Source organism: Spermophilus citellus (assembly GCF_964194105.1).
Source record: "Spermophilus citellus genome assembly, chromosome: 13".
Classification (NCBI taxonomy): domain Eukaryota; kingdom Metazoa; phylum Chordata; class Mammalia; order Rodentia; family Sciuridae; genus Spermophilus; species Spermophilus citellus.
The window spans coordinates 57,606,408-57,632,920 of NC_138193.1; the positions used below are offsets into that span (position 1 = coordinate 57,606,408).

Consider the following 26,513-nt stretch of genomic DNA (forward strand, 5'->3'; position numbering starts at 1 on the left):
GGCTGGGGATGTGGCTCAAGCGGTAACGCGCTTGCCTGGCATGTGCGGGTGGTGGGTTCGATCCTCAGCACCACATAAAAATAAAATAAAGATGTTGTGCCCACCGAAAACTGAAAAATAAATATTAAAAAATTCTCTCTCGGGGCTGGGGATGCGCGCTCGCCTGGCATGCGTGAGGCCCAGGTTCGATCCTCAGCACCACATACAAACAAAGATGCTGTGTCCGCTGAAAACTGGAAAATAAATATTAAAAAAAATTCTCTCTCTCTCTCTCTCTCTCTCTCCCTCCTTCCCCAGATGCAAATCCCAGTTATTCCATTTACTGTCTGAGCTTGAGCAAGGAACTTTTCTCTGCGCCTCAAATTCCTTGTCTGTGAAATGAGGATTGCAATGCTCAACTGCCAGGGCATTGCAAGGATTTGATGATATATTTAATGTTAAGTCCTAGGGCAGTGTAAGGACCTGGGAAGAATCCACTTTTATGAGCTATTATTTTTAGTGTTATCTGGTCTCAGTGGTTGGTACCAGGGAATCATCTGCCTTTTGGGGTTTGGTATTAATTTTATCCCTCAGGATATATGCTGTGCCAAACTGTTTTACACAAGTCCTACTGAATGTCCTCTTTGGGAAAATAGAAATACAAAGTAAATAGACAAAGGTGGGTCCTTCCAGCTTCAAGTGATTCAGAAGATACCCAGTGATTCTCTGGGCTTGACACACAATGACCCAGTGTCAAGAAGTCTAGGATCCAGGAGTTCAGGTATAATGAAGTCCAGTATTACCCCCAAGTCCCAAGTACTTCTGCACAAAACCTCTGTTATTAAAGGTCATCCGTGGCACCTTTTTTTTTTTTTTCATCATCTACCCTAGACTGGCTAATATACTCTGAAACAGAAGAGGGTGTCCACTGACTCTGGCTTGTCTTACTGGCAAAGAAACGAAAACTGGGAGAAGGTAGCTGCAGTTCTACCCACCTGGGCATCCTGTTTCATGAGAGCATCATCCAGGAAATTCCCCTCATCCCTGCCACCCTGAGGATGAGAAAAACAAACCAAAGAGAATGAGAGAGCATTCATGAAGATTCTGAAAAATGAAGACAGAAGGCTCAGGAACCCAAGGACACAGTAATGTAACTACAAGGCTGCAACTTCGGGACTAGGGAGGCAGGACAGATGTCCTCTGAATGTGCCTGCGCTGCTACCATGGCTCTGATCTGTGTGTAAAGAACATTGCCAGCGTTACCAGGTACCCCATTGTGGGCCCCATGCTGCGCCAATGAGAGAATGACAGCTTTTTGTTTTGTTTTTTGATATTGGGAATTGAACCCAGGGGCACTCAACCACTAAGCCACATTCGCAGCTCTTTTAATATATTTTATTTAGAAACAGGGTGTCACTAAGTTTCTTAGGGCCTTTGGCTCAGTGCTGTGGCTGGCTTTGAACTCGTGATCCTCCTATCTCAGCCTCCCAAGCCACTGGGATTACAGGCATGCACCATCATGCCTGGCTTGGGTTTAGTTTAGGAGCAATTTGAAGTGATAGTCGAATATCCAAAAGGAAGCATCTAAAAAGCACTGGAAAACACAAGCCTCATACTCAGGAAGGAGGGCAGGGACAAAGCTGGGGGTCATGTGAGGTATCTAGAGCTTTGTCTTCTCTTGTTGGCCGCCCTGCTCCCACTCTAGCCTAGTCCTGCTTTAGGTCTCATCTGGAACACGGATGTAACTTTCCACCTGGTCTCCCAGCCTCAAGTTCTTTGCCCCTGTTGGTCCCACATGCTACGATGACATTCCTCTTTTAGAAAACACAATTCTAATCACATCCCTCTCCCATCACCACCATCATCACATCAGCTGCTTTTCCCAAACCTACTCCCTACTATTCTCCAGACAAAGGAAAAACTCCTCCCAGTGTAGGACTCACAGTCTACCCTTCCAGCTCCCTTCTAGAACCGCCAGCCTGACTATTCAGCCAATCATCCCCTAAACACACAGTATTTCCTGTCTCCTTGACTTGTTTTTGTTGTTCTTGCTGTTCTTCCTTCCTGGAATGCACCCACCCACGACTCCGCCTCTTGGAAGTCCCTGATCCTATAAATCTTTGAACCAGCATCCCTGCTGTGAAGGCTTTTCTCTGTTTCTGCATCCAGAATGTCTCCTTAAGTCTTCCTCTTGCTATGTGCCTCTTCTTTGGTATTTAATTGTTTCTTGCCTTATAATAACTTGTGTACCTGACATATCCCCTTATGAAAACATAAACATAAATACAGTAGAACAAAAGGGCACACAGGACTAGCCAGGGTCTCTGGAAGAGAAATAACAAAGAGGCCTGAGAATAAAGCCTGGCAGAGGGGAAGGAGAGTGAACATGTCAAGGAAACCTGTCCCCCATCAGAAGTCAGAGACAGAGGTGGAGACTTACAGCTGACAGAGACACCAGCACTCGCTGGAACATGAAGGATGTGTCTGAGCAAATGTCATCTTCAAGGCTCCGTCCATATTCTAGCAAGAGAGTGGGATTAGCTACATAAGAATAAAGTGTCCTTTCCCACCCTGTGTCACCTTCCGGGGAGGTCTGTCCCTCGAAGAACAGCTTATTTACGAAGCAGCTCATGTCAAGGTTTCTCCCCTGTACACAGGTTTTTAAAAGCTAAACTCTGGTAAAATGATCAAGATAGAGTCATTGTAGTAGAAAGGAGATATCTCTGTTCCTTAAAAGAGGGGAGTTGAGAAGGGGGCCAAAACCCTTCTCTGGTTCCTAGTGTCCAGGGCTCTGTTTGGAAAGTGGTTGACTGGCTGCTGCGAATGGCCTCCACATCACAGAGGGAAGCATCCAGAGCAGCCTTTTGGGGACAGGTTCTGGGAGGTCTCCCCCTAGGGGCTCCAACCCTCTGCAGGACGGAGGGGGGATCAGGGTGCTAATTCTAAACTCCCAAGGTTTAGAATTTCCACAAGCCCTTACTGTGCTGTTTTCTTTCTACAAAAGTCATACATGTTGATTGAAGAGAATTTAGGGGAAAAAAAATAAAATAAAACACAGGGGAGGAAACTCTATCATAATCTAATCACCCAGAAATCATAATCACTGATCACATTTTTGATAAGAATATTTTCTAATTTTCCTCCTACATACACATATTATTTTCTTTTCTTAAAAATGGTATCATATCATATTATTTTTTGACTTGTCTTTTTTCACTTATCTGTATACCACATCACTTAATATAATCTAATAATTTTGCAATATAAGATTTATTGATATATTATCCGTTGTGTAAGTGTACCCTATATTGTTTAGCCAATCTACTACAACTGGTGCAATCTGCTACAACTGGACATGTTTAGCTAATATAAAAAATACCGAATCGGGGCTGGGGTTGTGGCTCAGCGGTAGAACACTCGCCTAGCACACACGAGGCACTGGGTTCGATCCTCAGCACCACATAAAAATAAGTAAATAAAATAAAGGTATTGTGTCTAACCACAACTAAAAAAAATATTTAAAAAAATACTGAATAAACAGAATCTAATCCTTTGTGAATTTTTTTCTATTTTTAGGGCCAACTGGCATTACATTTTTTAGTGTAAATTTATTTATTTAGAGTAAAAAAAAATAAGAAAATGCTCAGGCACTTTATTCTTTTACATGTTGTTGAGGTAAAATATGTATGTAGTGATATGTAAAAATTTTAAGTGCACAGTTCCATGAATCTTGGCAAATGCATGTCACCAACATAAACATAAATCTATCAAGAGGGAGGCAAGTACTTTTTAAAAGAATTTTCCTACACATTGTCTTCTGGAAGTTTCTAAGAGGGGAATAAGTGGCCAGTATTCTGAGATGGATAGAGGAAATATAGTCCAGGCTGGAGGTCAGAAATTGGGCCAGTGAGTGCCTCTAGGCCATTGCTTAAAATGCTAGGAATCACTGGTATCAGCATATTTTTTCCCACTGAATCATGTCCCCAGCTCTTTTTATTTTTTGAGTCAGAGTCTCACTAAGTTGCTTAGGACCTCACTAATTTGCTGAGGCTGGCCATAAATTGGCGTTCCTCCTGCCTCAGCCTCCTGAGTCACTGGGATTATAATCTACTACCACATGCCTAACTGGTGCCAGCATTTTGAACAACTTTGCTTGGTTATAAAGAACAATTTTCCAACGTTTAGGGTAACAAAAACACTGCATTGGAGTAGCCTAAGCAGAGTGGTGTCCTTCCCTAAGAAGTCTTAATGATGCCAATAGCTAGTCATTTGCGTAGACAGGGGTCTGCTTCAAAACAGAGTTTGGATTCCTCATGGTCAGTGTGTCCAAGAGAGGAGTGTAATCACTGGATAACCACTTGCTGCTAGTCTTTCTTAAATCAGGGCAAAACATCAGCCAGGGCCATTGAGGATGTTACATACGCTGCTGGTAAACCTGGTTGATGCGACGGATCTCCTCTGGGGTCCGGGAGGCCAGGATCTCAATCAGGCATCCTTCATCTGTGCCGGCTCCCTAAATACAAAAACCAGAGGAGAGGGAAGTATGAGCCAGTTTACAAGGCTGAAGTATAATTTTTTTATATTTTTATATTTATATTTTATATTTTTATATTTTATATTTATATTTCTATGTATCAGTTAAAACACCCCTGGGTTATATCTCCAATATATATTTTTAAAAAAGAAGGGAATCATTTGGTCCTTCCTGTGACCAAGTATGAGTGATTTTAACTGCCTGTCTATCTGCAAAATAAAAATTAAAAATTGTGTCCCAAACACAGAAGGAATACAGCTATCAACCTGCAGAGGATAAATACAAACCCATGGGTTCTAGCAACAGGATTTGTTATCTTTTAAATACTCCAAACCCAATGTTTTTACCAGATCATTATCAGTAATAACAAATATTTATAGAATGTTTACCATATGTTGGTTACTGTGTCAGGATAGATACTATTTCTGCCTTCTGCATGCTTAACTTTCTTTTACCTCTTTTATTTTCTTCCCTGAAGGCAGAATCTTCTGGCAAAGACTTTGTTACCTTTTTGTTTTCCCAGAGCCTCACCCTGAGCCTTCCACAAGGCCAAGTGTTTATTGAGATGGCTGCAGAGGGTCAAGTGTATTTTCATACTTGAAAATCTGCAGACCTGGGCTAGGGTGCAGTAGATTGACTGGTCGTGTAAGGAGGCCAAGAATTCTTTTGTCAGTTTTAAGCAGAGAACTCTCACAAAGTTCCATGCCTCAAAAGTACCTAGCACAACAAGAAAGTTTCTAGAACTGCACCAAAAGCACAAATATCTGTTGGGGGTGGAACACAGCCTTTCGGTACAAGTACAAGCTTAGCCTCCACGAGGTCCTGGGCTAAATCCCACCACTGCAGATAAATAGGCAGTTAAAATCACTCCTACTGAGTCACAGGAAGGATCAAATGATCCCCCCCCCTTTTTTTTGTATTGGAGATATAACCCAGGGATGTTTTACTAATTAGCCACATCCCTTTTTATTTATGTATGCATATACATATATGTACATATACATATACATGTGCATATACATATATTTTTTTTTTTGAGACGGGCACGAAGTTGCTTAGGGCCTTGCTAAGTTATTGAAGCTGGCCTCAAAGTTGTGCTTCTCCTGCCTCCACCTCCCAAGTTGCTGGGATTACAGGTGTGTGCCTCCATGCCCGGCTGATTCTCTAACATTTTAGAAAAACAATTCTAAAATTAAAATTGCTGAAACATTTTTAAGTTGTCATAATGAGGGAAAACCTTTCTCCTATACTTTATCCTCCCATTCTTAGAAGGGCTTGGCCACAGTTTCTTGAGATAGCGGTCTGTGTTGGTACCAACAGCTCTGAGGGCACAAGGGGAGGAGCACGAACCTTCATGGCCTTTTGCAGCTCCTGCACATCGTACAGCACGGTGGGTGTCATCATGCCTATGATGACCTGCTCGAACTTGCCGCTTAGTTCTGACTTCAAGTCATCCATCAGGTCCTGCAGTGAGAGAAAGCAGCCCTGCTTAGCTGCAGCAGTAAAAAATCAGCCATTCTCCAAGGGTGACCCCAGATGTTTGGGGTATCCAAGATCCTTCCAGGAGGCAAGCAAGGTCAAAACCATCTTCACAATTACACGAAGACATTATTTGCCTTTTTATTGTCATACTCTCAAGTGTGTACAATGGAGTTTTCTTAAGATTATTATCTAGGGGCTGGGGATATAGCTCAGTTGGTAAAGTGCTCGCCTCGCATGCACAAGGCCCTGGGTTCGATCCCCAGCACCAAAAAAAAAGGAAAAAGATTACAAATCTATAAATCTACAGTTATGTCAAAGGCTATTCAAATACTCTCCACTGCCTAGAACTGCCTGTCTACACAAGAGCAGATTTTCTTCATATACCTCAAGCAGATATGAGAATCCAGGCCTCTCATGGAGCTGGACATTAAGGAGATTTGCAAAATGTTAAATAATGCCAATCTTTTTTTTTTTAAGAGAGAGAGAGAGAGAGAGAGAGAGAGAGAGAGAGAGAGAGAGAGAGAGAGAGAATTTTTTAATATTTATTTTTTAGTTATCGGCGGATACAACATCTTTCTTTGTATGTGGTGCTGAGGTTCGAACCCAGGCCTCACGCATGCCAGGCGAGCGCACTACCACTCGAGTCACATCCCCAGCCCAAATAATGCCAATCTTCTTACCACATTTCTTGAATAGTTACTTCTCATAAAAATGTTACAGTAGTAAGTAATATATTCACTATTTTCAATAAGTTAGCTGTATGTCTTAAAATGTTATTTTTTAAATTTCTAACATGGCCAATAGATATAACTCACACAAATTTAAAAAGGACTCAATAATTGAAGGGTATGAGGAGGCTCTGAGATGGAAATACTCTCAGACACTAACTGAAATGCATTGTTTACTTAATGATATATCAGGCATATATTTCCAAGTCAGTATTTGCCTATGGCATTTTTAACAGCTGCAGAGATTCATATACATGCACTACATTCCAAGTTTATGTTTTTCCACTGTTACATACGGAAGATACTGAGTTGTATCTTTGTGATCATCTGTGATTATTAAGGCTTGCTTTCTAAGAAGAAATGTAATTATTTGGACAGAGAACCAAATTCTAAAGACATTAAAATCATTTCCTTCTAGAACAGGTCAGGGAGTTTAAGAACCTGCTTCAGATCAACTGACAATGAAAACTGAGTTGCTATTCAAATCCAGATGTCTGATTCTCACAAACCCAGTCCCACGACTTTTTATGCCAGTCTCTTGGGGGTATTTTTATGCTACATGGATTCACACTGAATAAATGAATAAAAAAATTTGTGCTTGGTTGATCTGTTAATGTTGGCCATCTTAACAAATTTACTGTCAGATTGGCTGTCACCCCTGAATGTGTGTGGCAACACCACTTTGGTCTCAAGTTCACTTGTCATGTGCACATTCATGCCTATTAGTGCTCATTCAATTTCTTTGGAAAAGGAGAAGAGCTTAAAATGTCCAGAATATAGAGGCACTCTGATCATGGATGCCCCATCCCTACAGGGATACCCAGAGTTTGCAAGATGCTGGGGGGAGCAGCTGGGCCAGCACAGCCCTACCCAACAGGGAGGTGCCTTTCTTTGAGAAGGAGCCTCCGTTTGCCTGGCTGTGAAATCTCTCAAGGACAGGCAAACTTGCCATAGAGTCACTCTACTCTGAGGTCTGGAGACACTCACTGATGTGGTTTCCTTGATAACCATACTCATGGGTGTTCCGGAGTGATGGCGAGACTTGATGGAAAAGATTCTGGTGAATGAGTCAATGAAAACAAAGACTAGAGAGTTCCTGAGAGATGTGGGATTCAAATCAAAAGGAGAAAATGTGGGGAGTGAACACTCTCCCAATCCATCAGCTACAACACATACATACATTTACATATGTGAGCACACATACATCCCTGTTTTAGAACTTAAGAGGGTGTCCCTCAACTGAGTCTCATTGAAGGAATGAACATATTCTGCAAATAGATTTATGTGGAAGAGTCAGGATACTACGTCCTAGAAGAGACTATTTAAAACACCCTGGTTTGAATATTTTAGTCAGTTTGGCAAGTCTTCATCTGCAGGGCCAAGAAACCATCTCTGGAAGTTCAACCTTGCCTAATGCTCTGAAGGGCAGTGATTGAGGCCATAGACCCAGGCCCTGTGTCGAGGACTTTGTCTAAAAGGATCAAGATTGGCCTTGAGGTCTGACTCAACCCTAAAATCACTTCTTGGTGAGCATGGTAGAGAATACCAAGAATATCTTTTTGTTTTGTTTTGTTTTGGTATTTTATTTTCCAATTATTTATTGAGCAAATGATATGATAAATGTCTATATTTTATTTTTTTAATTTATTTATTTTAATTAGGTATATATAATAGCAGAATGCATTTTGATTCATTGTACACAAATGCAGCACAACTTTTCATTTCTCTGGTTGTACACGATATAGCACCACACCCCACATACCTAGGGTAATAATGATATCCATGTCATCACCATCTTACCAAGAATATCTTTTAAAAAATTTTTTTTGAAAACACTGTTTTTTTCCAGTGCTAGAAATTAAACCCAGGAGTGCTCTACCACTGAGCTACATCCTCAACTCTTTTTATTTTTTACTTCAAGACAGTCTCACTAAGTTACCAAGGCAATCCTCCAATTTGCCATCCTCCTGTCTCAGCCTCCTGAGTAGATGAGATTGAAGACATGAGCACCCAGGCAATATTAAGTGTTTTTAGTTGACGTTTAGTAATGATGAATATATATGGGGTACAGTGTGACATTTCAATTCATGTATATAATGTGTATATATCATGTATATATGTGTATATAATCAGTATAACTGGCCTATCTATCCCCTTGGATATTTATTATTTCTTTGTGTTTGGAACATTCAAAATATTCTTGACTAGTTATTTTGAAATATTCAATTAATTAATAACCATAGTTATCCTTCTGTGCTACAGAACGTTAAAATTTATTCCTCCTCTCCAGTTGTTTCCAGTTACCCATCCTACCTTCATCACAGACTTCCCAGACTCCAGTAACCACTGTCTTCAAGAACATCTTTTTTTTTTTTTTTCAGTACCAGGGATTGAATCCAGGGGTACTTAACCACTGAGCCACATCCCCAGCCTTTTTTAATATTTTATTTAGAGACAGGATCTCGCTAAGTTGCTGAGGCTGGCTTTGAACTGGCGATCCTCCTGCCTCAGCCTCCCAAGCCGCTGGGAATACAGGCATGTGCCACTGCGCCCAGCACAAGAACATCTTTCAACAAGATGAAGGATCCATCTTTTAAAACAAAGGGTCCTTCAGACATGTGCCTCTGGGAGAGGTCCTGCTTCCCTGCTGCCTGACAAGTCCCCTGTCACCGGAATAGAGCAGAGAGGCTACACCTACCCTGCCAATGTTGCTCTTGTAGGCTGTTCTGATTTCCTGGCGCTGGGCCGTGTTGCGGTAGGCGAGGACTCCAATGATGGCGTCTTCATCGGTGCCTGGGGATAAGGTGGTGACAATTAGTGACTGATTTGAGAACGAAATTGGAAAATGGGTTCCTCTGCAGACACTGGAGTTACCCCAACAGTAGTAAGACAGCTTACTCGGAAAAAAAAGTCCTTGTTCTGAGCATTTGTCTATTTTATTGGAATACAGATGGAAGTTTAAGTCTTAGCTTCTTTAATTAGCAGAATAGTTAACCTCTCTAAGCATTAGTTTCCTTATCTATAAACGTGAATGATTACAGGACTTCCCTCACCAAGTTACTGCAAAGGCTAAAGCGAAGAACTCAGCACAAAGCCCAGCACCTACTCAATATCCAATAAACATCAACTAGGAAAATTCTTCTCTGGGATTCTCTTCTTGTCTTTCAGATCTGCTGTCTTCTAGGGTTTTGCCTCTTCTGTTTTTCCTCTGCCTTTTGAAGCAATTCAAACTTGTATTTAATTTCTCAGATGGGGTGTTTCTCAGAGTTTAAACCTGTGATTGTGTTTTTCATTTCATTCAAGCTATCTTTCTCCATCTCCAGTGGTTCCCTTTTTAAAACTAAAGACAAATTCCCATGATACAATATCTTACCCAACCTTAACATCAGAAATGTTCCAAGTTTTGCTTTTTATAAGGGGACTTTATGCTGATTTTCAAACTGGCCCCTCATCTTTTTAACAGCTGAACATTTAGTAACTTTTCTGCTTCCTCGTTGTTTATGCCTTATGGGAAGTTGTGATAGTATTTATAAAAGTGTTTCTATTGAACTATTTTGGAATGAAATGAAAAACATATAGGTTTACCATAGTTATTCTTTGCAAGATTAGAGATCTGGAAAAATGTGAGGTATGGGGAGTAAAGCTAGAGAAAATTAAGTTCACGTAAGATAGCGGCCTACTTTCTGTTGGTGTTAAAAAAAAAAAGATCAGACACAACCATCTTTTTCTCTTTTAGAACTCTCAGCTAGGAAGAAGTTTCCTTACCTTTTTCTCATCTCCTATTTCTGTGAAAGACACCACCCTTCCTCCAGTTGGCCAAGTTTGTATTCTCAAAATAGCTTTGATTTTTTTTTTTATCCACCTCCATATTTAAATTTCCTGCCAGGTCATGCAAAAAAAAAAAAAAAAAATTACAACCTTTTTTTTTTTTTTTTTTTTTTTGCATCCATGATCTCTTTTTGACTCTTAGCACTACCACTCCAATTAAGGGCTTCAGGATTTCTTCCTAGACAACTGTAAAATGCTAACCAATATTTTTACCTTCTAATTAGTCTTATCAGAGTTGTGCCAGATTCTTTTTACTAAAAGGAAAAGCTCACCATGTTCCTCGCCTGCTTGGAAATACACAATGGCTCCCCCTTGTGGCTGGATTTCCCATAGGGTTGTGGCTGGCCTTGGAGGCTCTCCTCAATCTTTCATTCATTCTCCTTTCCCAAAGGAAAGGACACCAGGCAGCTGCATTCACAGATTTAGCTCTTGGATTATTGTACTCCACCCACCCATACTGCACCCTATTCTCCCAGTTTCCTGTCAGTTTAGATGTCTCCCTCGCCCTTTGCATTTAGGGTCATGACTCTGGAATTGGTTGTTACCTGCCATGTCTGTGGCTTTCTTTCTTTTTCTTTTCTTTTTTGGTATTTATTTTTTATTGGTTTTTTTGAAGTGACTTTTTAACTTTTTCTTTTTAAATATACATGACAGTAGAGTGTATCTGGATAAAGAAAATGTAAAAGACACGTACAATGGAATATTACTCAGCCATAAAGAAGAATAAAATGATGGCATTTGCAGGTAAGTGGATAGAGCTGGAAAATATCGCGCTAAACAAAATAAGGTAATTCCCCAAAACAAAAGGTGGAATGTTCTCTCTGGTATGTGGAGGTGGCTTTCTAAGTAGCAACCCCACATAGATCTTTTTGTGCCTAGCTCAGTGATGTCCATGCACTAATTGATCACCATGAAGGTGTTATAATCCTTCCTCCTCCAACAGTCCAACCTCTCATTGGCACACACAAGGCAATCACTGAAAAGGGTTGATTTTGCCAAATGTCTCCACTCTTGTTTTGAGAATCCCAAGTGCTATATAATATTTGCTCTAAATTATATTCATGTTATACACCAAATAATTAAGATGAACCTGAAAACAATAGGTGAGTCCAGTATATTTTCTATTTCACTTGGAGGAAGAGGAGAAAAAAGAGCAAGAAGAGGCAAAAAAAAAAAAAAAAAAAAGAAGAAGAAGAAGAAAGAAAGAAAGAATAAAGAAACTGAGAAGAACACATAGACTCAGAGCAATGTTCTGCTCAGCAGGAGAGCACAAGGGCCTAGACTCCAGCTCTGAAGTCAGATGGCCTGAGATTGCCTACCTGGAATTTCCTGGATTCCTGACTATATCACATATTAGTTCTGAGACCTTGGGAAAGTCGGCTAACCCCCCTACACCTCAGCCTCTCTCTCATAAGTGAAGTAAGCTGCTCTCAGGGTTAAAAGGAAATAATCCACATAAAACATCTATGTTTATGCCTCACACATGGTACAGCCTAATTTGCTATTATTGTTAGTGCTGCTGTTACTATTAGTAGCATCAAAGTTAAGTCAAATAAACTCTTTTTTAGATAGAAGGATTGAGAAATTAGATTCCATGGTTGAGGGATTTTACCCAAATCTCAAAAGAGATTCTAAATAATAGCTAAGAACCAAGGGACACTTCTCTGACCCAAAGTGTGCCCTGACGAGGTTCTGGCAGCAGGAACTAGGCCAGGGTAGCTACAGTGCTCTCCACCTGACTCTGCTCATTCAGGGCAAGGCCTGTGGTCCTGGGGGTGGCGGAGATAAATGAAGGACGGTGTCATGGAAGACACGACCAGCCTTCTTACCTAAAATTCCTTGTATTCATACTGGTGTTGCTGTGGCTGTGCCAGTCACCCCAGTTCCAAGCAGAGGAACTCAAGGGACTTAGAATTGGCAGGCCTGAGCTGGAGGCTGGGAACCATCTCTAGCAAGCCAGCCAAAGCTCAGCTGCACCTACTATGTGACTTGGTGAGAGTTATTAGGCTTCTCTGGGTCTGTTTTCTATCTGTAAAATTGGTCTAAAATGACAATAGCCGTTTGCACTAAGTCACAGTTTTGTTGTATCTATCCAATGGGATAATGTTTGTGGCAGTGCTTGGTAAAGCTATGGCACTATACATAGACCAGCACTTATTAGAAAACAAATACATGAAATTTTATACAGAGGTTCATGGTATAATTCAAATAGCAGCTTTAAGCAACTGGAGAAATCCATCATGAGTGCATTAAATTTAAAATTCTGTATTAAGTGGAGAATTTTTTAATGCCTTACCATCCGATTTGTCTTATAAAGCCAATTTGTTCCCGTGGTCTTTCTTTCTTTTTTTCTTCTGTGGTGCTGGGAATGGAACTCAGGGCCTTGCACATATTAGGCAAGTGCTCTACCACTGAGCTACATCCCAGGCCTCACTGTGTTTTCCTAAGGGGAGACCTACTACCAGTTGCCAGTGCACATGGCATCCTCCCATGTGATTCTCCTATAAACACACAAGGGAGGATTCACCTCCTGCAGGACACTTACCCAGCCCTTTCATGGCCTTCCGCAGGGTCTGGGCATCCTCAACAGCATTGAATCCTGATGCAGCTTTGATGGTACCTCCTTTGGTTGCCTGAGAACAGAGATAATGAGGTGACTGAGAAGCAGCATCTCACCAACACAGAGGCAGCTCATTCAGCATATAGTTGCTGAGTAACTACGGTGGCTCAGACCGTACGTTGAGGATACAGCAGTGACCGTGAATGAGGCTCTTGCCCTTGTGGAGTTGATGTTCTGGTTCAAGGGGAGGCAGAGTGCAAACAAGTCAACAAATAAATATTCTATGAAGTGCCTGGTGGTGGGCTGGGGAATGTAGTTAGTGGAGTACTTGCTAGCATGCATGAGGCTCTGGGTTCAATCCCCAGCACCTACACAAAATGCCTGGTGGTGAGAAGTGCTACAAAGCAGATAGAGAGGGCCTGGATGGGCTGCTCAAATGAGTGACACTTAGGCTGAGAGCTGAATGATATGAAGCAGCTGACCATACAAAGATGGAGGGAAAGTGTTACAGGCAGAGGAAACAGTTACTGCAAAGGTTCTGAGGCTGCAAGTAGCTTCTAGAAAGAACCAGAGGTCACTTGGCTGAGTTGGTGGGATGGAGGTGAGTGGTACAAGAAGTTATACCATCAACTACAAAGTAGTCTCACACCCTCAAAAAAGGAAAGAAAAATCAAATCTGAATCCAATCAAGCCTCCAGAGCAAAAAAAAAAAAAAATTATAGCAAATAGAAGAGAAAAATGTTAAAACATACCAAAAGATTGCAATCAGCAAAATCCAGACTAAGAAACACTATTTAACAAATGATTTAAGGGATGTGGATATATCTCAGAGGTAGAGTGCTTTCCTAGCATGTGCAAGGCCCTGGCTTGGATTCCCAGTGCAGAAAAAAAAAAAAAAAAGAGAGAGAGACTTAGTTGCTTCAACAAATAAATTGCAGGGGCTGGGGATGTGGCTCAAGCGGTAGTGTGCTCGCCTGGTGTGCGTGGGCCCGGGTTTGATCCTCAGCACCACATACAAACAAAGATGTTGTGTCCGCCGAAAACTAAAAAATAAATATTAAAAATTCTCTGTCTGTCTCTCTCTTCTTTAAAAAAAAAAACAAATAAATTGCAAAGGGTATTAAAAGAGAGAGAGAGAGACAGATGGAGGGGGACTGTAGTTTAAAAAGACACATCAGTAATCATGATTGTGTGAACCTTATTTGGATCCGGAATCAAACAATAAGAAAGAAAAAATAGAGGTTTATGAGACAATTGGATATTTGAACACTGAGTTGATATTTAACGACATTAAGGCATCTTGAGATTTTTAGATATGATAATGGCACTATGGTTATATTTTAATTGTTAAGACGTTTACTCTAATAGAATTGAAATAACTTCCAGATGAAATTATATTGGAAATACGTTATCAAAGAACACAGATAGGAGGAAGTAAGTAAAGAAGAAATGATATTGACGATGAGTTAATAATTACCGATAGGTGTGCCAAAGTGTCCTTATAATAACTTGTTTACTTTTACATATGTTCAAACTTTTCCATAATAAAAACTAAAGATAGGAAAAAAAGCAAAGAAAATTAGAGACACAGGTTGGGGTCTGGGCAAGGCAGCCCTTCTGAGCTGGATAAGAAGTTTGCATTTTATTCTAAGGGTAGGAGAAAGCCACTGCCAGGTTTTAAGGAAGGAGATGGGGCCACGGGATCCGATCTGCACATTAAAAAGATCACTTGGGCTGCTGTAGGGAGATGCAGAGACCAATTGAGAGTCTGGGCCAAGATTGGGAGTGGGAAGTGTTGCTAGACTAGAATGAAATAGCTCAGATGGAAATAAACAGGCAGATTCAGCACATGTTTTGGAGCAAAGGCGACAGAACTTGCTGATGGGCTGATGTGGGAGGTGAGGGAAGAAAAGAATTAAGTATAACTCTCCATCATTTTCTTTGAGCATCTGGGTAAAGAGTGCTATCACTCACCCCCAGATGGGGAAAACTGGAGGAGGACTATCAGATTTGGGGTGGTAGTGGGGGGTGGGTGGGATTTGAAAGTTCTATTTTCAACATGTGAAGTTTGGGATGTCCATTAGGCATCCAAGTGGAGTTGTCAAAAATTAAAGTTATACAAGACAAGTCCTGAAAGGCAAGTCTAAAGTAATATACTTAGGTTGCCTCAGCAAGTGGACAGTATATGATGAGATGACCCAGGGAGAAGCAGAGGATAAGGACAAGACCTAGGACACTACAGGTCCAGCAGAAGGAAACCCATCAAGAATGACTGAGAAGGAGCATCCCTGGAGATAAAAGGAAACCTGGAAGAGTACATTGTCCAGAGGCTAAAGATAGAGGGAGTGGTCAGCCCCTGCTGCAGTGAGAAGCCCAGTGGAAAGAAGCACAGGCACTGGTGTGGGATAGACCTGTCACCAATCCTTTCTCTCTGTGTGGCCCTCCTTTTTCTCACCTGCATATTGGGAATATATCAATTCACAGGGCATATCAACTTACAGGGTTGTTATAATAATGCAATAGGATAATTAAGGAAAGCACTTAGCTAGCACAGAACCCGCCCCCCCCCCCAAAAAAAAAGAAAATACTAAAACAAAAAGAAATCAGATGGCTATAATCACTGCCATCATTATCATCATCATCATCATCATCATCACTTAATATGGTTGTAACCATATTACCATAATAAATATAATAATGAGATTCTTTTGTCTTTTTCTTATAATATTCCTCAGTGCCAAAGCAGAAACAAGGCGGAGCATTGGTACAAGGTGGTAAAACAGTGTAGAACAGAGCTAAAGCTTTTAATAATTTAATTTGATCTAAGGACATACTACAAGATTTAAAGGGACGCAAGATTTTCATACTCTTAGAGTAGTTCTCCAGCAAATCAAATTTGAGTTGTATATGCTAGACTGTCTTGGCCTGGATTGCTCTGGCCGTTTGTGGGCACATTGAGCCCATCCAAGGCCCAGGGTACCACTGGGCATGGGCTTCTGTTGAAACACCAGGCTTTCATGTCCTGGATAGGATCAATGTCCAACACTCACTCATTACCCGCTATACAACTGACCAGAGGAAAGTAGAGGTCCATGACACCAGCCTCCTCGGGCACTGTGGTCAGTTCAATTGTATCCCTGAGAAGACATGTTAGAGTCCTAACCCCCAGTACTCCAGACTGTGATTTTATTTGGAAATAGGTCGTTGCAACATAGTTAAGATGCCATCCTATAAGAAGACGGCCACATGGAGACAGATACAGTGTGACTGCAGTATAATGGCAAAGGCACAGACTGGAGTTCCACAGCTGATAGTCAGGGAACACCTAAGATCACCAGGAAACCACCATAAGCTCAGAAGAGGTGAGGAAGGTCTTCCGTATAGGTCTCAGAGAGAGCAGGGGCCAGGCTGACACCTTGATTTTGGAGCTGTGGTTGCCAACACTGTGAGGCAATAAATTTCTATGATTTTAAGCCACCCATTTTGTGGATACTTTGTTACAGCAGCTCTCTGAACCTAATACAGGCACCTTACTTCTTTTCCTCTACCGTATATCCTTAATAGTAAGCAAATTGATGATTTGCTATCAAAATTCCAATATGGCCTAACAGCCTTTGCCCCTCCATGAGATTGTGTGTGTGTGACTGTGTGTCTATGGTGGTGGGGGTTGAACCCAGGGCCTCTCACATGCTAGGCAAAAGCTCTATCACTGAGCTATATCTCCAGCCCTGAGGCAGCTTTCTGAGTTACATTTTACAAGGTTCTTTTTCAGCTCCAGTATTGAAAAATTTGTAGATGGTATTCAGACACTGTATTTGAGTGTAAAGCAAACTGCATTGCTGAGAGACTATTATGGGATTAAAATTAATATCTAACAAGATAAATTCGGGCTGGGGATATGGCTCAAGCGGTAGCGCGCTCGCCTGGCATGCGTGCGGCCTGGGTTCGATCCTCAGCACCACATACCAACGAAGATGTTGTGTCCACCGAGAACTAAAAAATAAATATTAAAAATTCTCTCTCTCTCTCCTCTCTCACTCTCTCTTTAAAAAAAAAAAAAAGATAAATTGATAGAGGGACTTGCAAGGGCAGTTAAATTTATCTATTTGCATTCTAAGTGATTCTTCTCCCCCCACCCCCGAAAACTAAGGCAAAAAAATTATTCTTTGTTAGTCCTTTAAGTACCTGTATTAATTAAATTCGAGGGGCACAATGCACCATTAACCTTCAGGCAAGATGGGTTTTCATCCATCCCAGGAAGGCTTATTGTAATAGTAGGCAAAGGAAACAGAGAGCATGTAGAAAAGAATGATAGAAGTGAATAGCTAGAAATAGTTGTTATGCCAGCCAGGAGCAGTGGTTCACGTATGCAATCCCAGCTACTTGAGAAGCTAAGGCAGGAGAATTGCAAGTTCAAGCTCAGCCTCAACAACTTAGTGAGATCTTGTTTCAAAAAAATAAAAAAGGCTGGGGATGGAGCTCAGTGGTAGAGTGCCCTTGGGTTCAATCTCCAGTACTGGGGTTGGGGGACTGGCAGGAAGAAGTAGGTGCTATACCATAATCAATGAAGTATTATTGTTATTATATTAATAAGAAAAACAGTAAACATCAGAAAGATCTAGTACAATACAGTGGTATACTAATGAGCAATAAAAAGGAAAGGTGGAAGAAACGACAACTCATACAGATACATGGATGAGTTACAAAAAATATAGTGCTCAGAGAAAAGTCAGACACAAGAGTCACATGCTTTAATTCCACGTGTGGGATGTGCTAGAAAAGACAAGCCTCCTCTATGGAGATGACAGTCAAAACAGTAGTTGTGTTTATGGGATGGAGTGCAGAGCAGAGAGGGGACTGACCTGGGAGGGCATGGAGGAGCTTCTTGGAGGGATAAAAGGTACTGTCTTGATGGAGGAGTGGGCTGCCTGGGTAGTGAATCCAGTCAAAACTCTCCAGCAACCTTAAAGTCTATGCATCTCACTAAAAGCAACTTACAACTCATAAAAATCATTTAAAATACTTGAATACAATGGCTTTTAAAATGTATGGTCAGGGCTGGGGATGTGGCTCAAGTGGTAGTGCGCTCGTCTAGCATGTGTGGGGCACTGGGTTTGATTCTCAGAACCACATAAATGTAAAATAAAGATATTGTGTCCATCTAAAAACTTTAAAAAAATATTAAAAAAATGTATGGTCAGCCAGCCAGGAGCAGTGAGACACACCTGGAATTCAGGAGGCTGAAACAGGAGGATGGCAAGTTCGAGGCCAGCCTGGACAACTTAGCAAGACCTTGTCTCAAATTAAAAATTGAAAAGGCTGGGCATTAGCTCAGTGGTAGAGCACCCCTGGGTTCAATAGCCAGTACTGCAAAAAATCAAAATAAAAAGCTCCAAAACACATATGGTCATTGTAGAGAATCAGAAAATTCAAAACAAACTAAAGAATTAAGAAAACTAAACAAACACCCATAGTTTACAATAATTTTAGTCTAGTATTAGAGTAAACAATTTTAATATGCTATAAAGTGTAATATAAATAAATGTTAACATAGAGATTAGAGAAAACATAAGATTGGAGTGAATACATAACTTTTTTTTTTTAAAGAGAGAGTGAGAGAGAGAGAGAGAATTTTTTAACATTTATTTTTTTAGTTTTTGGCAGACACAACATCTTTGGTTTTTTTTTTTTTTTTTTGTATGTGGTGTTGAGGATCGAACCCGGGCCATACGCATGCCAGGTGAGTGCGCTACCGCTTGAGCCACATCCCCAGCCCGAATACATAACTTTTGTATCTTAGTTCATTTATCATTTTATTTTGAACATTTTCTTATACTAAGTGGAAAAAAAAACCCAGAATTCAAAAATGTTATTTACCCTCTTGTTACTACTATTTAAAAATCATTTTTGCAGGTTTGGGGCTGCAGCTCAATGGTAGAGCGCTTGTATCACACATGTGAGGCACTGGGTTTGAGCCTCAGCACCACATAAAGTAAATCAATAAAGAAAGATATTGTGTCCATCTACAACTAAAAAATTTTAAAAATCATTTTACATGAGAGTAAGGACTAAAGTAAAATGATATTAAATAGTGGGGAATTTCAACATTGTAGCTGTATCATGTGATTTTCTTTTCTTTTAAAAATGACCTTACTCTGTCCAGTGAAATGACAGTCATGATGGAAAGACAGGTTCTAAAGAAAAGAGGGAAACAACTGAGGTGATTCTCTAGAGCACACCAAAAAATCATTGGATTACAGTCTTCATGTAGAGGAAAGCTGTGAGCTTGCTGAAGATAGGAATAGTATCCACTAATGTTGAGTCCCCAGATCCTAGTACTACACCCAGAACACAGAAAGGACACCATAAACATTCTGAATAATTGTTCTTGTGTCCAAAGAGAATCAAGCAACAAGAAGTGGATTTTAAATTAAAGCGTAAGAGATTTGGTGTAAACATGAATAAGCCTTTGAGTGTCAGGGATCATGAAGAAAATTCTGGAATGTCAAATGCAAAAAACATTTTTTAAGAGTATATTCCGAGGCTGGGGTTGTGGCTCAGTGGTAGAGCGCTTGCCTAGCATGTGTGAGGCACTGGGTTCAACCCTCAGCACCACATAAAAATAAATAAACAAAATGAAGGCATCGTGTCCATCTACATTATTATTATATTATTATTATTATATTCCCATGTGTTCAGGATAGTTTACATATCCATCTTCCTAAAAGAAGTCATCCAGAGCTGTCAGGATCTTTAGTTGTTCTCCAGGTATAAGTTGCTTCTTCTAGTATTTCTTCCCAGAAGACCAGGGATCGAAATCTCCTGCCTATTCAGAAACCTACTTTGGATGGGAGAAGAACAGATGGCCAACCTTAGGTACAGCCACGTTTGTAGCCAAAAGGCTCCCCTTCCATATCAGCACTGAACTTCACAGAACTCTCAAAGGGATCCAATTTCATGCTTGTCCCACAGATCAGATAACCAAGGAGCCTGATCCTAATTGAAAGCAGGAGGCAGACGACCAGCACACATTGCTAAGAAGCACCCTTGGGATTAGCCTGACCCGATGGGGCCTCATCAAAATGGTCACAGTAGTCATCTCTTACTTTTCCTTTTTCTTTTGCCTAAATTGATCATGCAATTCGCTTCTGCAGAGAGAAAACTCTAACTCATGTCTATGTTCTCATTTCTATATTCAAAAGAATTCAAAGGATTCTGTTTGAATTAATTTTCAGGGTCAAGTTACTCACTACCCCTGAAAAAAATTAAAATGATATTCAAAAAATGAAAAAAAAAAAGAAAGGAACTGTCTTTTCATGCCCTCCTACTTCCTCTTTGTTGAGCAAACAACACTTTGCTTAAATCAACAGTCCCTTGAATACACATCCTGTACCTGACTGTACCTGGCACTAAGTAGGGTGAGACACTCCACAACTTACCATTGCCACGGTTCTATGCCAAGATCAGAGTCCAGTCACGCGAGTAGAAGTTCCTCTGGCAAAAAAAAAAAAAAAGGAAGGTGAGATCACTGTGATGAGGAAAGTGGCCTTAAAAATCATTACGAGTCAGGATACCTTGTGGTTTGACAAAGGCCAAGAGGAAAGGACATACAAATTCATCAAAAAAAACAGCTAATGATTAACCAAAGATACAAGGACCAGGCTAATCGTTAAAGAGGAACTGATATCGGAGTCACGTTTATTGTACCAACAAAATACTCTTCTGTTTGGAGATGCACATGACAGAAACAACCCAAGCTGTTTTGATAGGGTAAAGTACCATGACTAGTCCTCAAGCCAGAAATGGATTCTGAACTGTATTCTATGGTAGATCAGAAGATGATCAGATGGATTATCTCTCTTCTCCGTTGAGACAATCCATCTGTACCAGGAAAAAAAAAAAAAAAAGTATAGCACTTCAGCCTACAGTGTAGTGTGTGTGTGTGTGTGTGTGTGTGTGTGTGTGTGTGTGTGCAGGCCAGCCAGCCAGCCAACATTAGAATCTGTTTTTTCACAGCGGCTATTTTTACTGCCACCATCTCAGGATTAAAGATGCTGCTTCCCTTTCTTGCCGCCTCACACATTCAGCTTTGTCCTCAGTTTCCAGCATCCCCTTCATCATCAAGGAGACTTGAGTCATCCTACATTTCTGTTAGTCGTTTAGAATGTAAGAAACGTCTTTGCTGTGGGCTCACTCCTTTGTGGGGTTCTCATGACATATGGGCAGGCCCTGGAGGGGTAGGCCGACTGCCTTCTGTTCCTGTAAGTCACGTGGACAAAGCACTTTTTTTCTGAGCATTTAATTAGACCCTCAACATTCAAAGAATCATCTTAGAACCAGAAGTTTGGGCATCCTGGGAGCTTATTAAAAAATGGAGAGCCTCAGGCCTCCACCCAAGACCTACTTCCTGAATCTTCATTTTAACAAGATTCTCCACATGTTTGTTTGCACAGTGGGTTGAAAAAATAAATAATAATAATTGGCCTGGTCCACCCAACCAAGCAGTGTTTTTCAATGATAACTAAGACCCTCCTAACTCACTGATTGATTCTTCTGCCATGTTTGGTCCTGATTACTTACCATCCTCCAGCTTTCCTCAGGCCCAGTGCCTCGCTTCCTGGTCTCCCCACCCCTTACTGCATACTGACCTCACATTTCCTACAGGGAAAGCCAACTGGTTCTGATGAACCTCCTGAGCAAAGAGCTGAGCCGGAAAAGAGCAGTAGATTCTGTGACAATGAGGAGACGAGGCTGCAGGAGCAGAGGGCTCCTTACAGAGTAGGCCCAGGGACAGGTTGGCAAAGCAGGGGAATTGATTGGTAAGGGCCTTGAATGCCCAAAGGAGGGGGGTGGGCTTGGTATGGGAAAGACAGTTATTTTCTGAGAAAGGCTATGATAAAAGAAACACTTTATCAGGGTATATAACACAAATGAGAGAGACTGGAATGAGGGGCTTGAGGTCAGGAAGGCTTGAGAGATGACCATAGGAACAGCCAGGGAGAGGGGAAGACCTGGATAGGGTGTGTCACCTGTAATATGATATACATGAGATGCTTAGAGGTGAGACCTTATTAGATATAGTGACTCAGGACTATATAATGCCACATTGCTCGCGACTAAAACACTCAGGGGTCACTCCAGGGGAACTGGGCTGCGCCAAATAACCACACAAGAGACAGAGATACCTTTTTCTTTGGGTTCCTGTGATGGCTCCTCTGACCTTAAGGGTCCACAGAAAGAGAGAGAGTGAGGGCACGCTGAACCCTTTTATTGAGGAGAACCATTCAAATGAGGCAAGGGGTCAGGTTTCAGGGGGTTGAGTCTAGCTTCATGATGTCTGCGGTCAGCAGGTTGACTGACATTTAGGAAGGCCACACCCAAAGGCAGAGAAAGAGAAGGGGACACACAAAGGGCGTTTCCATGGAACATTCTAGCCCAAACAGGGTAAGGGGTAATATCTCAAAAGAACAGGTGAGCGTAGCTCAATCCCTGGGGATGTAGGAAGGCATGCCCACGCATGAAGACACATTTGGTTGCATTATTTCTAATCTCAAGATCAGGGCTACCATCTTTAGCTACTTAAGAGTGGCCCGATCACTGGAAGTGACTGACAGAGCCTCAACCAATCAGGAGAGGAAAAACACTGGTCATATGATGTGGCAGTCTCCCACAATATAAATTTATTCTTTAAATCACCAAATATTCATAGACCATCTCTATGTTCCAGGCACAGCTTCAGTCAATAGAAATAATGCAGTGGATACATCAAATTAACCTGCTTTCAGGGAGCTTACCAGAAGAGGGAGAGAAAAACAAACAAATGAATACATAAGATAATGTCAGACACTAGGAAAAATAAAAACATAACATAAGGATAATGGTATAGAGCAGGGAGCAGTAAAGCACAATCATTCATGGGTCAAATCCTGCTTTTGTAACCTACAAGCTAATGATGATTCTCACATCATCAAATAGTTGACCAAAAAAGAGGAATATTTCATGATATGTGAAATCTTCATGAAATTCAAACTTCAGTGCTATTAAGTTTGTTCTAAAGCTGCTCCCAATGCATCCTAAGTTTGGCTTTCAAGTTTATCCACACAGTGAATTGTAACCTAACTTAAAGAGCAAACAGACGGTAACCTACTCTTATAACAGGTAGCTGAGTCTTAGCCAATCATGGGTGACTGTCAACAATTCAACCCATCTTCAAACAAGAGGAGGACTAAAAACCATTAGGGCTGTCTCTGTATCTCAGATTGGTGTTTTTTTTTTTTTTTTCCTTGTTACCAGGGATTGAAATCCAGGGGCACTTAACCCCTGAGCCATATCCCCATCCCTTTTTATTTTTTATTTTGACATAGGGCCTCACTTAGTTGCTTAGGGCCTTGCTAGTTGCTGATGCTGGCTTTGAACTTTCAGTCCTCCTGCCTCAGCCTCTCAAGCCACAGGGATTACAGGTGTGCATCCCAGCACCTGGCCTCATTTTGTTTTCTGCAAATCACTTTCTTTTCTCTGTCTATAAATAAAACCTGCCCATGTTATAGAGTGAGCATAAATAAAACCTGCCCATGTTATAGAGTGAGCATGCTGAACCATTTTGGATCTAGGCTAACCTGATTCTGGAATCACAAAAAAAGCCAATTAAGATCTGCAAAACCAGATTTATTATAATTTAATCTTTTAACAGTTTCTATAAAGAGACTTATTGCCTTATAACCACAGCCATTTACTTATATACTGTCTATAGCCACTTTTATGCTACAAGAGTAGTTGTAACAGAGATCACCATAGGGTTCACAAAGATGAAAATATTTACTATGATATGGAGGATCAGGAGATAAGTTACCAGCCAGGAGCCAGCCAGGATGGGGATCTGGAAGGTGTCTTTGAAGAGGTAATAGCTGGGCTGAATTAAATCCTACATGAGGGGAATAACCATTCAAGTCCTGAAAGTGATCATTTTTATGCAGAATGAGCAGAGTGCAAAGGCTGTGAGGCAGAAAAAGCTTATTGTGTTTGAGGGAGGAACAAAAGTCTCCTGAACAAGTGCAAGAGTGGCATGAGATAAAGATGGAGTAGGGTTACGTGATATTGTGACTTATAATAAGATATATTTGGTCTTCATCTTGTTGCCCACCCAGAATTCCAAAAACTCTTGGAATTTCCTAAATGGTAAAAGAAACATCTATGTTATTCAGAACAAGCCCCTCTCAACCTCTCCTGAGTTTGTGTGAGGAGGTGACTTTTGGAGAAGTCCTAGATGACTACACCATGGGGAACTGGTTGCCAGGAGAACTAACTATGTGATTTGAGGGCTGCAACTTCCACAGGAGAAAGGATCTGAAGATTGATTTAAATCACAAACGGTCGATGATTTAATCCACCATAAGAAAGCATCCACCAAAGCTCCAAGCCCCCTCAGAGCTTGTTCTGCCTGTTCTGAGTTGTACCCTTTTATAGAAACCTGATAACCTGGTAGGGAAACTGTTTTCCTGAGTTTTGAGAGCCATTCCAGCAAACAATTGAACAGAATGAGTGCAGGGATTGTGGGAACCTCTGATTTATGGCTAGTTGGTCAGAAGCAAAACCTGGACTTGGGATTGGCATCAGAGGTAGGGAATCTGTAATTCCAGGTAGTATCAGAATTGAGTTAAATTGTAGGATGCCCAGTTGGTATGCACTGGGAATTGGATACTTGCAGAATTGCTTGATGTGGGAACCTCCCACATACATCTGATTGCTGGAGCTCAGATCACAATATCCCAAAGTATGGTGCTTTGGCATGTTGAGTTCTTTGAACCAAAGCAGACTGGAAGGTCTTGGAAGCAGTCTCAAAACCAAGAACTTTGACCTTATTCTGCTTTCCTGTCTCTCAACCCTCTTTGACTCTCCCAAAGGCAATTCCAGAAACTAGAATTCCTTTTCTTCAAGGTGGATCATAGAAACTAGAACTCCTGCCCCAAAGCAAATCATAAGGCTCAAAAACATTACTCTAGCCTTCCCCCATCTTCCTGTGTAGGAAATGGCCATAAAGAAACTCTCTGACCTATTCTGAAAGTAGATCATAAGATACTCATTCCACAGTTGCTCTGCCTCCAAAAGAAAGGAATGAATCTGAACAGACGGGTCTTGCTGGATTTCCACACTCAGTCGATTACCATTAGATCATATTCTCCTGTCCAATCACATTTCTCCATGGCTGTCCAAGCTTCATTAAACCTAAGCATAGATACAGACTTTTCCTTGCGTCTTGGGGGGTATTCATTCTGAAGGCTCCTGCATCATGTAGAACCTTGATTAAGTACATTTTTTTAATGCCTTTCCCTTGTTAACCTGTCTTTTTTGTTTTAGGAGTGTTAACTATGAACTTTAAGATGTATGAGGAAAGGCACCACACCTTTCCGCCCATGCAGTGCCAGAAATAAAGTATTGAGAGCACAGTTGTGCTTCAGTTCCCAAAGGGAATTCATTGCAGGACCCAGATACCAAAATCCCTAGATACTACATTCCATTAGGTAAAAAGGTGTAGTATTTTGCATACAACCTATATATATTCTCCCATATATATTTTAAGTCATTTGTAGATTACTTGTGATATCTAACATAATATAAATATTATATAAATGTTGTTACACTGTATTGAATAAGGAATAATGACAAGAAAAAGTCTATAACACATTCAAGATAGATGCAAGGATTTTTTTTTTTCCAAAAATTCTCTATGTTCAGTTAGCTGAATTCATGAATGCAGAACCAGTGAAAAGGTGTTTTTCTCTACCTAGTTGGTGTCAGAAATGAGACTTGCTAACATGGCTGCCCACAAAAACATGATTTGGGAAGAGAAAGGATGACAATCTTCCATTCCTGAATGGCCCCATGGACCAGTTGGCTCACTGAATGCATAAGGAATTGCAAACCAACAAGAAAAGATGAAATGGAAATCTCCTGATTATCATTATCTGTAAGAGCTAAAAGGAAATAAGAAGAGAGCTCTAAGTTGACCCTAGGTGCCAGACCAAGCTCAAATTTCAGTGAGTCTGAGCTCTGATCACTAACTTCAGAGACAACCCTTCAGGAAAAATTATACAGAGACTATAGAAAGTACTGCTAAGAACTCTGGTCAATGGGAGGAAGGCCAGACGGGAGACACTGCTAGAACCAGGGAGAAGAGTGTGCAGGAACTGCTTCCTTTTGTAGATGGGTATCACCAGTTTCTCCAGGAGCCCTCACTAAAATGACTCAAGCCAGTAACTAATTTAGGGGTAGAATCTTTGGTTTTGAATGCTGCAGAAGAGAGGAATGTGTCTGGGTTGCTGCAAGACCCACAGCTCACTAGGGAATTGAGTTAAAGTGCAGGACACCCGGTTGGCACCCACAGAGAGATGGAGAACTCAGGTGG

The 26,513-nt window shown here is 41.0% G+C and overlaps 1 protein-coding gene across 2 annotated transcripts in view; it reads right to left on the minus strand.

The window, feature by feature from the left end:
• The window catches only part of ANXA4 (annexin A4), a 63,186-nt gene that overhangs the window by 8,499 nt on the left and 28,174 nt on the right, over positions 1–26,513 (minus strand). For both annotated transcript variants that reach the window (XM_081265057.1, XM_081265058.1), the window contains exons 2-8: positions 20,551–20,605; positions 13,097–13,184; positions 9,422–9,516; positions 5,864–5,977; positions 4,402–4,492; positions 2,420–2,499; positions 975–1,031 (exon numbers count right to left, since the gene is read on the minus strand). In XM_081265057.1, the coding sequence (XP_081121183.1) occupies positions 975–1,031; positions 2,420–2,499; positions 4,402–4,492; positions 5,864–5,977; positions 9,422–9,516; positions 13,097–13,184; positions 20,551–20,553 (528 nt within the window). In that variant the 5' untranslated portion in view covers positions 20,554–20,605. The remainder of the gene's footprint in view (positions 1–974; positions 1,032–2,419; positions 2,500–4,401; positions 4,493–5,863; positions 5,978–9,421; positions 9,517–13,096; positions 13,185–20,550; positions 20,606–26,513) is intronic.